The sequence below is a fragment of the Antennarius striatus genome, chromosome 6 (assembly GCF_040054535.1).
Source record: "Antennarius striatus isolate MH-2024 chromosome 6, ASM4005453v1, whole genome shotgun sequence".
Taxonomy (NCBI): domain Eukaryota; kingdom Metazoa; phylum Chordata; class Actinopteri; order Lophiiformes; family Antennariidae; genus Antennarius; species Antennarius striatus.
Window position 1 is genome coordinate 7,273,688 of NC_090781.1, and position 15,208 is coordinate 7,288,895.

Consider the following 15,208-nt stretch of genomic DNA (forward strand, 5'->3'; position numbering starts at 1 on the left):
AACTGTGTACAGACATGTAGGGTATTTTCACTGTGCAGCCAACTGTGTTATTAACTCACTTTGCACTGAATGAATTGACAGATCTCCAGGTGTCAGTGGGTGCTTGTGTGTGGCTGTTCTCGTTTGCCTCTGTCACCAGCTCCCTGCTGTTCAGGATCACTGAATGAGTGTCTCTTGTGTATTCCTCCTATCTCCATACCCCAGATTTCAGAGTGCAGTCCTATAGGGAAGGGCTGTGGATTACCATCCCCTCATGTTCGTCATTGTCCCATCCTGACCTGTCCTTGAATTCCTCACCTTATCATATGTCCACACAAGGGTGTCAATGACAGCATTGACTCCCTTGGGGATATACAGTATGTCATCCAGTGTTTCTGTTACGACCCCACTGTCAAAGGCCTCACATCCGTGATGTTTGCATAAACTGAAGCAGAGGTTTATGTAGCCATAGAAAAATACTTGTACCGTAGCTCAAGCACACAATGTTTACCTTAGCGGAGCTCTCGGGGCCAATATTGTTAGTCCTGGTACTTTGCTTAGCAGGGTGTATACAGAGTGTATAGTTTCTCTATCAGGGCTGATAGCATGTGAGAGCATCTCATTTAAGGATCTGCTTCTTTGTATGTGTGTGGATCTGAAAATCAACATATAAGGGTAAATAAGGGTAACTGTCCCATACTCAAAATATCATAGTGCAAAACAGTAAGTGATATAAGTATATACAGTATATACTGTGTGTGTGTATATATATATATATATATATATATATACACACACACAGTATATACTATGTATACTTATATCACTTACTGTTTTGCAGTTATATATATATATATATATATATATGTTTCTGTCACCCTTGTGGGGTGGTATCTGTGATGTACTCCTCAAGCTCGGGTCCTCTACCAGAGGCCTGGAAGTCTGAGGGTTCTGTGCAGTATCTTAGCTTTTCATAGGACTGCGCTCTTCTGGACTGAGGCTTCAGATGTTGTTCCAGGGATCTGCTGGAGACACTCTTCCAGTTTGGGGGTCACTGCCCCAAGTGCTCCTACTACCACGGGGACCACATTAACCATGGTCTTCCACATCTGTTCCAACTGTTCTTTCAACCCTTGATATTTCTCAATCATTTCGTGTTCCTTCTTCCTGATGTTGGCGTCAGCTGGAATCGCCACATCCATCACCACTGCTCTCTTCTGCTCTTTGTCCATCACCACTATGTCCGGTTTGTTAGCCAGCAACTGTTTGTCGGTCTGGAAGCTGAAGTCCCACAGGATCTTATCCTTGTCGTTCTCAACCACCTTCGGTGGTATGCCCCATTGGGATTTGGGTACTTCTAGTCCATACCGGGTACAGATGTTCCTGTACACTATCACAGCTACTTGGTTGTGCCTTTCCATCTATGCTGAGCTGGCGAGCATCTTACACCCTGCTACCACATGCTGGACTGACTCTGGACTCTGGGCTTCTTTACATAGTCTGCACCTTGGGTCAGATCAACTGTGGTAGATATTGGCCTCTATTGCTCATGTACTTAGGGCCTGTTCTTGTGCTGCCATGATCAGTGCCTCTGTGCTGTGTGTCAGTCCAGCTTTATTCAGCCATTGGTAGGTCTTCTTGATATCAGCCACTTCCTCTATCTGACGGTGGTACATTCCGTGTAGGGGCTTGTCCCTCCATGTTGTCTCCTCCTCCGCCTCTTCCTCCTCAGGTTTCTGCTGTCTAAGGCATTCACTGAGCAGTTCATCGGTTGGGGCAATCTTCCTGATGTTCTCTTGGATTTTCGATGTTTCATCCTGGACAGTGGCCCTGATGCTCACTAGTCCTCGGCCTCCCTCTTTCCGCTTAGTGTACAGCCTCATGGTGCTGGACTTGGGGTGAAACCCTCCATGCATGGTGAGGAGCTTTCTAGTCTTAATATCTGTGGCTTCTACTGTATCTCCTCCTTTGGCCAGCTTATGATCCCAGCGGGGTATCTGATGACCGGCAGTGCATACATATTGATGGCCCGGACCTTGTTCTTGCCATTCAGCTGACTTCTCAGGACTTGCCTTACTCTCTGGAGGTATTTGGCTGTGGATGACTTCCTTGCGGCCTCCTCATGGTTGCCATTAGCCTGTGGGATTCCAAGGTATTTGTAGCTGTCCTTGATGTCTTCTATCCTTCCCCCTGGTAGGTCAACCCCTTCAGTTCTGATCATCTTGTCTTTTCTTAATACCATCCGACCACATTTGTCTAATCCGAATGACATTCCTATGTCGTCGCTGTAGATCCTGGTGGTGTGGATCAGTGAGTCAATTTCTCGCTCATTCCTGGCATACAGCTTGATGTCATCCATATGTATACACACACACACACACACACACACACACACACACACACACACACACACACACACACACACACACACACACACACACACACACACACACACTAGAAATATAGTTGATTTCTAGTGGTGTATAGCAATGGCTGTAAGAAAATGCATACAAAGAGACCAACAACCTTTACTTGACATAGAATCAATCTTTTCTCTCTCTGGAGCTTTATTAGAGGGATTTCAGGTCACTTTAAATGCCCAGAAATACAACCTGTCCTAACTCAAAATGTGAAGACACAAATGGTAAGTCTTGTTCTAAATCCCTGTGGACATCTAACCATGTGGTTTCTCTATACATTTCTGTTCCCTTCCTTTGCCTTATCTTTGTAGTTTTTTTTAAAAAAGTGATTGAAGTCCCATGTGGAGAACATTGTTCCCCTAAGCTATCTCCCACCCTCAATTTAAATAAATACACCCTCACCAGTGATTGCACCTCATCTTTCATCAAAACTTAATAGTGCTTTTTAAAATTGAAAAGGGATTTCTAACCGTGTATTCCCCTATTTTAGTAATTAATCACTTTGTAGTGTATTGACTTTAGACATGTTTGTCTTCCAAATTTCTCATGTTGTGCAAAATCTTAACCGATTTCAATTCTTTAAATTGGAAGTATTAAAATGCTGCAGACAATATGTTTCACTGTTTCACGTATTGCATGAAGGCTGATTCCAGTAGGAGCTACAAATGTGCACAAGGCACACTGTTTATTCTTTCTTGTCTCTTTAAAAAAATCAAGGGGGGTAAGGAAGAGGGAGATGAGAAAAAACAAGGCAGAGCTTGGAAATAACCAGTACATACCTGTGCTGATTAAGTAAGGGGCTCAGAGGGTTTCCGTTTCTTTTGAACATGTGAATACACACAAAAATCCATGGGTTTCATCGCACTACTGTCAGCCTGGTTAACATAGTGATAAAAAGTCTATATGTCACTGCTCAGTTTGACCACGTGACTGCATGCTGGGGAAGGAGTGAGGAATTAGAACAGATAAAGGTAGTCTGAGTTGATGATTGGAACAAAGGTACGGGTACTGTTTTAATTAGACTGAAGTAATTGCCTGTGACAGGATTTTCATATGAGTGGGTGAATATCTATGAATATCTTATTTTGTCCCATCAAAAGCTTTTGCAAACACTGGAAACTGTTCAGTTCTAAAAACAGGTAGCACAATCTGGTATTTTTATTCGAAACGTTTGAGGAATCAGACATCTTGTATGGCCAAAAACTTCAACCAAACCAAAGGGGTCAAAGAAGATAGAATTCATTTTAGCACAATGTCGTTTCAGATTATTGTTGTCCAATATTTGATTCATCAAAAGTGGAATATTTGTTTGCAGATCTGTCCGCCACCAGGGGTTTCTTTCTTTGTAAAAACATTCTAATATCTGTTTTACACGGCATTAGTTTACTTTTGTGATACAAATTGTTAGGAGGATGTGTCAGTTAATGTTGTCTAAAATGTCAATAATTTGTGTTAAACCACACTAAAATGTAAAGACTGTTCTGGGACCAGGACCCATCAACACTTTATTTAACAGTCTCTCCTATTAAATGGCCCTCAAGTCAATTTAAATAGAGAACATTATTTTTCTTCAGGCTTTAAATATTCTTTTGTTTTTTTGTAGGTGACTCCTTTCTCCTCTCCAAACTTCCTTCAATTATTTCTGTTATCAACATCCCATATTTCTTTGGTTCCTGTTAAGGTTAAAGTCTCCCTTGTCCTTTCTGACAATTACATGCTATTGGATCTATCTAAAGGGCAAGTATATTGAGGAAAATAGGCTGACTGACATCTGCTGTCGGCTGGAATTTCCCCAGGACTCAATTATCTGCTCGGTTGCCAGCCCACCCACCTGTCTATCTGCAGTCCCTAAAGTCCAGGAGTAAAGCTACAATCACAAAATCTTCACTTTTTAAATACCCACTGAACTCCTCCCTGTCATTATCACCTTCAACATTACCATCATCACCATCAACCTTGTGACATTACATTCCATCATTGTGCTAGTCTTCTCACAGTCTTCTGGTGTTGAAGTTTGTTATTGCAGCAGATCTGGTTCCTTCTGGCACATTTTTTTATTTCTCTCATTCTCTCCTTCCTCCTCCCACACGACTCCATCAGTCCAGTCATTTGTTTTTTTTCATGTGGAATTTTCATGTGGAATTTTATTTTTGGCATCCGTTATCAGCTCTCCCCCTCCCATCATCGTTACATTGACATTTAATATATTGTAGAAATTTAATTTAACTCATGGCTTTAAGAGTGAGCACTGTATGGAGTATGTTTCCAGTAATAGAAAGCAAATGTCACAGTGGATGCTTGAACATGTATGTATGATGGGTATGTGTTATTGAAGTTGTTCTGAGGATTGATGGGATGTTGAATCGTGGGCTGTGCATCATTTCCCTCAAGCAATGGAGTTTTTCTTTTTTCCACCCCCATTACAGGACCACACGAACACAGCGATTCTGTTGTAATACAAGCTAGAATAGAACAAGTCAAGGTGTTGAGCACTCAAGCATGTTTGACCTCAAAACTATATAGAGATTTCTGTAATTTATCTACCAATTAATACCAATAAAATGTAAGTCACTACATAGTTCAGTGTTAAGTGAACTGTTAATTTCTCTGACTTGTGTACTCTCTGACTCATACAACTGCTCTGGAATAAAACATTTTTCTATTTTAATCACATTTTCAATCATGCATGAATAAAATATAAATAATTTGTTTGAAATTATCATTATAATTATCTTAAGCATCCAAACAAAGGAAGAAGTTTCCTCTATTTTCATCCCATCCTTTCAATGATTTTGCCATTTTATCTAAATCCTGAGTAGAATGTCACGCTCTTTCTAGTGTCAGAGATGTCAACCGGGTGTATCAGGGGAGTATGGTATTATGGGCAGGCTGGAGTTGTCAAAGGTTAAATAGATGTTTGTGTTTTTATCAGCACATTCAAGAATGACCCAGTGACACAAGCTCTTAAATTTACTGTTGCTGTGTGACTTTGTGTCAGCTCTTGGCTACTGGGCAGCTGTTGTTAGTGTTCACAGCCCACTGATGTCATCCCCAGTGAGTAATTATCCACTGTTTGTCGACTGGATATTTTCTATAATTGTCGCAAATACAGCTTGCAAGACAGTGTCTATTGTCATGAACTGGGAAGCAGAAGTGACTGGATTTTTCAAGGAAACCAACTGTATATATTATGATGCACAAACAAACGAATAGGAAATTATTAAAGAGATGATAATATAAACATTCATGAGCTCTATTGATTTGTATGTCCATTATAGACACATTCAATACAGCAGTTGGAGATGTGCACCACTGAAATGATCCATCACGATCCACAGAATGAGAAACAGCCTGTTGTCTCGGTCATAATGCTGACCTGATATACCTGGATTGGGCAAGAAACTTATCTCATTACCACGTGAAGGTTTACTACATATATACCGGTAGTTTGTGATATAGGGTTTGACGAGCCAAAAAATCATCAGCAACTGATTTTCCCCCACTCCTGCCCTAAAAAACTAAGTATTGCAAATGTCTTTTTAAAAAGCCAAAGTGATGGATTAATTGTCTTACTGATATCAATCATGAGATGCATCAGTATCCTGTGAAAAAAAAAGTCTGAAATTTGAATGAAATTTTGGCCAAATGACTTAAACAGTGTGTAGAATACAGGCATTTTTGCTCAGTCAACACAAGACAACATTGATGTTACACATTCCTTTTACTCTATCAGTCAAACAGCGTTACTGTGAGATAACAACGACCCCAAACTGCAAAGCTAGCACATTCATTCATTGAACTTGAGATTGTTGGTGGATAGACTGAATTCCAGGTGTGTATCTTTGTTACTGTAGACAAGGCCACATCAGTGTGGCTGTGTAAAATGCATCCTCTGCTCTGCTGTCTTTCCATTACAACCATTCTTTATCTGTAGCTGTAACACATTGCCTGAAAAAAAACCTTTCCTATAAACGTGAAGCTCAACCGCGGAGAAACACATCTAGGCATGCCACTTTGTTCTGATTTTCCGTTTTCAAACTGTCCCAAACCAGTGGGAGTACTTTGCTGTTATCATGTTACCATTTGAATTGTCCTGTGAGTCAAATATTCTGTAAAGACTTCTGTCAAGCTTTTTCTTAATACAAGGTCATTATGCAGCCACTGCCAACAGTGTTCAAGCAAATATGTCAAATCAAATAGTTCATGTCATCTGCTTCATCAGTTAGACTTAGGTATTTGAAATGTATTTGTGTCAAGCACAACCTTTGACCAGTTTTATGATTATAATCAGCTATCTGGTAGAACAGCATCTCAACCCTGCTTCAGATGACATCTTTGCATAATTGGTTGCTAGATAAAATATTGTGGCTCCTCAAAAATACAAGAAAATTAGAAAATGATCAACCACAGACACATTATCCAAGACTTTGCTTAAAAAGAGTTAACTCCTTCCCCAAGTGCATCCTCCTCGATCATTCTTATACCAAAAACATCCAGTTTTACAACATCTTCTTGACAGCTGTGCTTCCTGCCTTCAAACGTTGTTGTCAGCAAACTAAGTTACATCATGTAAGAACAGATTTTTTGGAGTGCAGAGTGCCAAAACAACGGAACCATTCTCACTGTTATGCACTTTGATTTTTTTTGGAACATGGTTACATGATGCTGTTTTATAGCTAAGTAGTTCAACATGAATTACATGTTTACCCATCTTCCCAAGAGTTTTATTCCACTCAAGCCAAGTGAAAGGAGCCTACAACTATTATTCAGATCATAAATGCATGCTGCATAAACAGTGTCCACAAGATTGCAGGCGAAATGCACCCAAGACATATACCAAATCGGTGGCACAGTGGCACAGCAGTTTGCGGTGTCTGCGTGGGTTCTCTCCGGGTTCTCCGGCTTCCTCCCACCTCCAGAAACATGCGCTTCAGGTTGATTGGCCATTCCAAGTTGCCTGAAGGAATGAGTGTGTGTGTGCATGGTTGTATGTCTTTGTGTGTGAATTCGCGGTGCACTGGCGTTGTGCCCGGAGTGTCCCCCGCCTCACACCCTATGCCGCCGAGATAGGCTCTGGCTCCCCGTGACCCGCTGCGGCGGATATAGCGTGGTAATCTGAAAATGACTGACTGACATATACCAAATCGTAACACTCACATACCACCATCAATTTTTTGCAAAGACTTACGTCATCCCTGTGTTGTGTAGGTGTGTAGCATTGCTCCTTCTTTAATGTTCATGAATCTTCTGGTGAGAAATTTTAATGAGAATAGAATGAGCATTTGCATTCATTGATCAGTTTCCTGTATGAGATAATCCTGTTGTTCAGTACTCACAAATGTATCTGCTGTAATATTTCATTGGCCATTCACAGGGTTTTCTTATTGATCTAATGGTTTGGGTCTATAACAATTATTAAAACTGAAATTCATGAGGAGAGGTTTTGTCCAAAAGAAGAAGAATTACAAGATTACAGCCTCTCATTAGTCTCTTTATCTCAGTGCCACCGTTCAGTCTTTGTCATTAGCCCTGGGAGGTTCTTTGTGCAAGAAATTGGAAGACAAAGCAGAGCTCCCACATAAACTTCATTATGGAAAGCTATGTATCCACAGGTCCAAATGGATTTTGATTCATTTTAATCATATAACCCATGCTTTAAACACCAAATCTTACAAAAAATGACATTGTTTGATGTTGGTATTACCCTACAATCCTATATCTTCCCACTGACCAGAAAAGAAGATAGATGATCTATACATATATAGATAGATACGTAGATACATACATACATGTAAATACATACAAAACTTAACTGAAACGAATCCTACATTCCATGTTAATATTAAGCCTCAGGCTAAGAAGATTTAAGGAATCTGTTCTCACATATTATGGCTGGTGTGAGTGGGCTGTAATTAGATTATGCAGCATCAGGTACTCAGTATATTGTCATCAGGTCTTCTGTGACTGAGGTTCATTATGTGCCATAGCACCTCTGCTTCCTTTCCTGTTGCAGGTGAGATCTGTCAAACTGGCAATTCCATTTGACATGCAGTCAGACAAGCAGAGATATTGGCCATGGTATATTTTCCAGTTATGCTCCTTCAAGTGAATGAAACATCTATTAAACAATGATGCACATAGTTTTCATCTTTTGAAATATATAACCACATTAGGTGTTTAGGCTGACACAGGCACCTGATTTCTCTGGCTTTCCCATGAAGAAAAAGTAAATAGAATAATACCACACTGTTTAAAAACAATACGGGTTTACCACATCCGTTTCTTTATTCTGCACAACCACAAACAACAAACTAAAGAGACAGTAGCGGTTATAAAAATAGATGGAAATAATATGGGAATTACCTTAAATTCCAGACCATTGAAGCGCACCTGAATATCAGCTGCACCAACCAAATTTTAAAAGAAAGATTTTTATACATATAGTATATAGGCTACACCTGTCTATAACTCGTAGGTGTCGAGGTTTTGTAACATGAGATATTTACAGTATATGAGGTGATATTTGGGGAGATATTTATATTTATATTGGGTGGCAGTAGCTCAGTCCACTAAGTCTTGGGCTGGAGACCGGAGGGTGACTGGTTCAAGACCCATGTGGAGAGAGTGAACTGGCAGTGAAAAGGTGCCAGTTCATCTCCTGAGCAATGTCGAGGGGCCCGAGGTGCCCAACCGTCCGCTTTATAAGTTAATCAATGGGGTGCATTGTGTGTGTGTGTGTGTGTGTGTGTGTGTGTGTGTGTGTGTGTGTGTGTGTGTGTGTGTGTGTGTGTGTGTGTGTGTGTGTGTGTGTGTGTGTGTGTGTGCGTGCGTGTGTGGATGCAAAGAGAAGCTCTTTGTTCCTTACAGAATGTGATTAGAATACAGGTTCTGACCCAGTGTTATGTTTAACGTGCAGTCACTTTCATCAATATTGCTTTAAATTTTTGACCAGTTTGTTGAAAGTGTGCTTGAGAAAATGTGATGCAGAGCATCTTATTACTACCCAGTTTTTGCTTTTTTTGTTATTGTTTGTTTGTTTGTTTGTTTTTTACATATTATGATGTGTTTGAGTTGTACTGTACAGTTTTTACATTTTTCTAAGATTGGTCATTTTTCAAATTAAGTCTTGAAATACGACTAGCTATGTGTTCTATAAAGTTGCAATTTTCTCCACCAAAAAGTATTTTTTATCAACCACACAGAAAAATCCCAGCTAACCAGGGTCACTGTTGATTTTTATTATGATAATCCTGTCATGGTGGTTTTCAACACAAAATTAGAGGTGAAATGTTGTTCTAATTCTTTGTCTTCTCCTAATTATTATAACAGAGCCTCTTATTTTCCTTATTTTTAATCTGTGAGTTCCCCTTTATTGATCCCCTGCAGGGATCAGTAGAGTCTTCCTCTACTTTGTCTTCTTTTTCTTCTTTTTACACTTTATGGGGCTTATACTTCAGCTTCTCTTCATTTCAGATGGAAATCAATTTTTCATTCCAGTAAGTGATAACAGTTTACGGATTTAAATAGTATTCATATAGCTTTTTGAAACAGAATGTTTTGCATGCAAATGATGCAGCACTCATTGTATCTGGTAAACATTAGGATGTTCATGTGAGTATTTGTCAAGTACAGCTGCACAGTCATTAGCAGTAGATTATCTGTCTCAAAGATCATTCAAATGTAATAGTAATACAGTCATGTCTATTTCTAAAAGAGATCAAACTTGAATGTCATCATCTGGTGAGGTCTAACAATTCTTTACTTTTGTTTAGCTTGCCTCCACAATTTTTCATAGAACTACTGCTTATTTTTACAGGAGGTAAATTGTCCAAAAAAGAACAGGTGGAAAAAAGTGCTGGATCCATCCCTTTACCCAGGTCAACCCCAAAACTGAATAGAGACTTTCAAGAACAATACTGTACATGCAGACACAAGCACACACACACACACGCACGCACGCACGCACGCACGCACGCACACACACACACACACACACACACACACACACACACATATACAGTGCGCCCTCGTTATTTGCGGTTAATGCGTTCCAGGAAACACATGCGATTAACGAATTTGGCGATATAGCGGCAAAATATTGATCTTATTATTTTCGGTAATTTAAATGTTTATGAACCTTTCCCCACACTCTCATCGACTGTTTATAGCACTTTTGTGTCTCACAGAAGTCCGAAACTCATGGAACATTGCGCACTTCCGGATGCCGTCAGCCAATAGAATGTGCGTACGGCTGAGGTGGCATACTCATTTTCACCGAGGGCCACATCAGCATAATGGCTATCCTCAAACGGCCACATGTAACTTATAAATGTAACTCAATGTAATATAACATAAATGTAACTAATCCTTAATGTTAAATAACTCTAAATGTGTTACTTATTCAAGTTACAAACATCACAGTTGCACAGAAATTTTTTTTTGTTTATTGCTGATATAAAATAAATCCTTTTAGAAGTCTTTTTATAACTTTTTTGTCAATGGTAAAATGGGCTTGGTTACCGTAATGTGGGAAATGTAGTTTTTGGTCATAGCACACTTTTGACCTATTTATTTTTAGACCATCTGACCTTTTATGCACTCGCAGGCCACATAAAATGATGCGGCGGGCCACATTTGGCCCCGGGCCTTGAGTATGACACATGTGTCGTGTGACTGCCTACCAAATATCCATGATGAGGCGAAGTCGCGAGCATTGATGCGCGAATGCATGAGGGCGCACTATATATATGTGTTTGTGTGTGTGTGTGTCTGTGTGTATTATATAAAATTGTATTTTTCCTAGGTATTTATAAAGAACCTGATGAGAAAAAAGGCATGTGGCTGAAGGCTACATTGTACATGTTTTACACAATGCAAAGCTGTTTGACAAACTTGAACAAATTCTGACAAATCATTGTCTGGTGTCTAGAGTAAGTGCCTCAATTAAATAGAAAATTAAATATAAATTAAAAGTAAATGTCAAATGATCAGGCCCCTATTGTAGCTATTTGTTTCCTTAAATTCCTAATTATATAAAGAGAAAAAATGTTGGGGTTTTTTCAGAATGACTTTCAGAGACTCGATGATCAAACCTGATTGACTGTTTAATGACAATAACATCCTTTTTGTCTACTTTGTGTAAAATTAAGAATCTGCAAGCTAAAGTCACACGAGTCTGGGTTTGTCTGGTTTACCTATGTACATACACCATGTTATGACATGACATGACGTGACGTGACGTGACATGATGTGACATGACATGACATGTGCCACTCCACATTGAATCCCCAGGCCCCCGAGAAAATATGTGCTAATCAAATGCCTGAACAACAGAAGAACATCCCTGGATGACTTTTCGCTGCTACACTCAGCCTCTCAGCCATGGAATTTAATTTGGTCGTAGGGACTGCCTTCATGTAAATTTGCTTAGTGATGATATCACATCAGCAAACGTGTGTTATCTTTGCAAGCTAGATCTGTTTATTCAACTATGTCATTCACAGGGAAAAGGCTGCTTCAGTCACGCATTCTAATTCTCCATGCAGCTCTGCATGTCTATTTCCGACCTGATTAGCCTTGAAGTCATAACACTCCACCTGCAGATTGTCCCTGCAGTGGGCAGACTACAGCATTCAGTTCAGTTTTCAGCCAAGTTGTTCTTAATTGTATTTGTTGCACCTTATTATTTTCACAGTTCTCCCAGTAGTTTGCTTTTATCTCATTCCTCACCTTAAGCTGTTCATTATTTAACTGAAGGACTTTAGTGGCAACACCATAAAATTATAGGAATTGGAAAGCTTGCTTTCATCCATCTGCTGCTTGTTTTATTAGTTTTCTTCCTCAAAAAAAAAACAAAAAAAGCTTAGTCCTGTAAAGCTATGTAATAGCAGGCATTTTGATTGTGAAAATGTGAAGCTAGTGTTCTCATTGAATGAACTTTTTTGTATTGTATTGAAAGAAAAGCAGAAAAATAAACACATGACTGGCATTCAGAGGATCCCTGACTGAATAATGAATGGTCCCATAGGAGGACATGTTTCTGACTCATTAGAAGAAAAGACAGGTTTCCATTTGTGATACTGTAATAATTTTTCGTAACATTTTCCACTTTTTTTTTTACCTAGCTGCCATTGTTGACGACCCTATGGAGTGCAGCAGGGGTGAGCGTTTGGCCATCACTCTGGCCAAAGACAGTATCAACAGGAACAGTAACCGCTCAACCACTGGCAAGCTGGAGGTGGACATCTTTGAACTGCTGAGAGACAGTGAATATGAGATGGGAGAAACAAGTGAGTATCAGTGACAAAAAAAATGGCTGCTGATTGCTGGGAACAAGAATGTGTTGATTGAGCGCTGATTGATGCATGTCTGCATGAGATTGATAAAGGAATGAGAAAAATAAAGATTGTGAGGAATTGCCACATACAGTCAGCAATCACAGCCCGAAATAATGTCTGGAGTTTTGCTTTGGAGTTAAAAGCCTTCCATTTCAAATCAGGCCTTGTTTTACCTTTTCTCCCTGTCTATCTTCATCCATGGACACAAAGATGAATTAGTGTACACTGCTTTGACAGAACAGAATAAATATTAAAGAATATTACAGCTGGGAACAGCATGGTTGCACAGTGGATAGTGCCATTGCCTGACAGCAAGACGTTTCTGGGTTCGATTCTTTTCTGTTTGTATGTTCTTGTGTCTGCGAGGTTTTTTCCAAGTTCTATGTCTTCTTCCCACCTCCAAAAACAGCTTAGGTGAACTGTGTGTGTCCTTGAGTGGTTGTTTGTCTTTCATGTGGCCCTGCAATACACTGGCAACACGTCCGGGGTGTACCCCACCTCTCGCCCATAGCCAGCTAGGTTATGCTCCACCAGCAATACCTGTGACCCTCAAGGTGGAAAAGCAGACATGATGATTTTTGTTGTTTTGTTTTCAAGAAAATGGATGGATGTTACAGCTGATTAGTATGGCACAGAAATGCAAACTGAGCTTTCGTTAAGATCCATCAATGTTTTGCTTATGTCACAATGGTATCAAGTTGAGAAGGGTATTCCACTTTTTTTTTTTTTAAACCTGGGGTTATGCGGAGGTTATCTGGCCTGATTAAATACTGCATGTGATCTACCCTGATATATCCTCCTATTGGAATATGCCCATAAAACCTGCAAAAGGAGATCCCTTGAAGCTCTGTGACTACCCACTCCCTTTGGAGTAATGATAATTTGCAAATGAACACTGTCTGACAAATGAGATAATATTGGCTTTAATGTCCTCATCAGCTATTTTGTTTACAAGAGTTCATCAGGTGAAGATGTCCTCCAGGACATGGGGTCAACACAAGGGGAGTGTGTCCCATCCCACAGCCAGTGTGTAACTGAATTCAAACATGGTAGAGAGAGCATTAACATGGACCACTGCACATAAAACCTATTCCTCTAGATGAAAGAGGATATGAATGGTCGCTATGTTGACAGTAATAATGATGCTGTCAGTGCTTTGGGCCATTTTTAGCAGGTCCAACACAGTCTGGCAATTCCTGATCTTGCCTGGCTGTGCCAATCTTCAGTGTTAAACAACATTTTCTGTAAAATGGCCAATGGTGATGACTTTGTTAATGTGAAATGTAAGTAAGAGTCTTAAAAGTATGTTGTTTTTTTTCAGTGTTATGATATTCCCAGCACATTTCATGTAGATTTGACTCATGATTCACTAATCTTCATAGACTGGAGTATTTCATAGTTCTCTCAATGTCTCGCTGTCAAGATGGTGTGGTGACTTGTTGCCTTATTGCCTCAATGTTCATTGATATGTGTTCTTCAATATTTAATGAAAAAAATCCCAAATCAATATGGAACAGCAGGAACCTGCAAAGAACAAGGAATATACAGCTTTGACAAGAAGAGTGAGAATTGATTTTTAACACAACACATTCTCACTTTGAAAAACCCAAGAGTCTCAGTGACGTTGCTAAATCCATGGAAAATTCACTTACTACAACAACAAGATATTGAATTCATTTCCTACCTTGGTTCACCATAAATACTTTCTAAATGCTTTCCATTTGTGTTGCGTGAGTGCGTGCATGTGTGCATGCGTGCATGCGGATGTGTGTGTGTGTGTGTGTGTGTGTGTGTGTGTGTGTGTGTGTGTGTGTGTGTGTGTGTGTGTGTGTGTGTGTGTGTAATTAGAGGCAGGAATTGGATTAGGGACGGATCAGTCGCCACAGTTAAATACAAATATCACTGAGGGAGCACTACCTGCTCAGAATAGTCCCCACCCACCCCTGCATGTGGAGTCTACAGTTTGTAAATTGATGCCTCCCTAGACTGTTTGTTGCTTTGGAAGAAAATATCACATAAAAAGAACTCCAATTCATAAATATTGTTTTACAGTCATGCTATAAATTACAAGGGAACTGAAGGAACCTCAGCTTCTCTGCAGAGCAAGATCTAAATCATCAACAGTTTTTGTGGCACAGGTTTCGCATATGTGGCTCTGACATTGGCAAAGAGATTTGTAATGTTGCAAATTTCACAATTCCTCACTTTTTGATCTACAAAAAATATACATATATATATTTTGTCTTCTAGATTATGGGGATATCTTTTAACATAGCTGAACAGATGTTCCAATTGGACTTCATAAAGGGAGCATTCTGGTCATAATTGGGGAGTAGGAAAAGGTATAGTATTGTTGTTAACCCATGGGGTGACCTGTGGCTGGAAAGTAAAGTTGTTCTGACTCTCACTGTTAATGCCTATTATGTCTTAAATATATGTAAAACGCAAGCTGCATTTCGAGAGCGTCAGTCA

General features: G+C 39.7%; 1 protein-coding gene across 1 annotated transcript in view; it reads left to right on the forward strand.

Annotated features, from left to right (window-relative positions):
• grik4 (glutamate receptor, ionotropic, kainate 4) overlaps nt 1-15,208 on the forward strand; it is a 298,309-nt gene that overhangs the window by 150,630 nt on the left and 132,471 nt on the right. Inside the window, exon 4 of the mRNA XM_068316994.1 lies at nt 12,524-12,688. Within this exon, the coding sequence (XP_068173095.1) occupies nt 12,524-12,688 (165 nt within the window). The remainder of the gene's footprint in view (nt 1-12,523; nt 12,689-15,208) is intronic.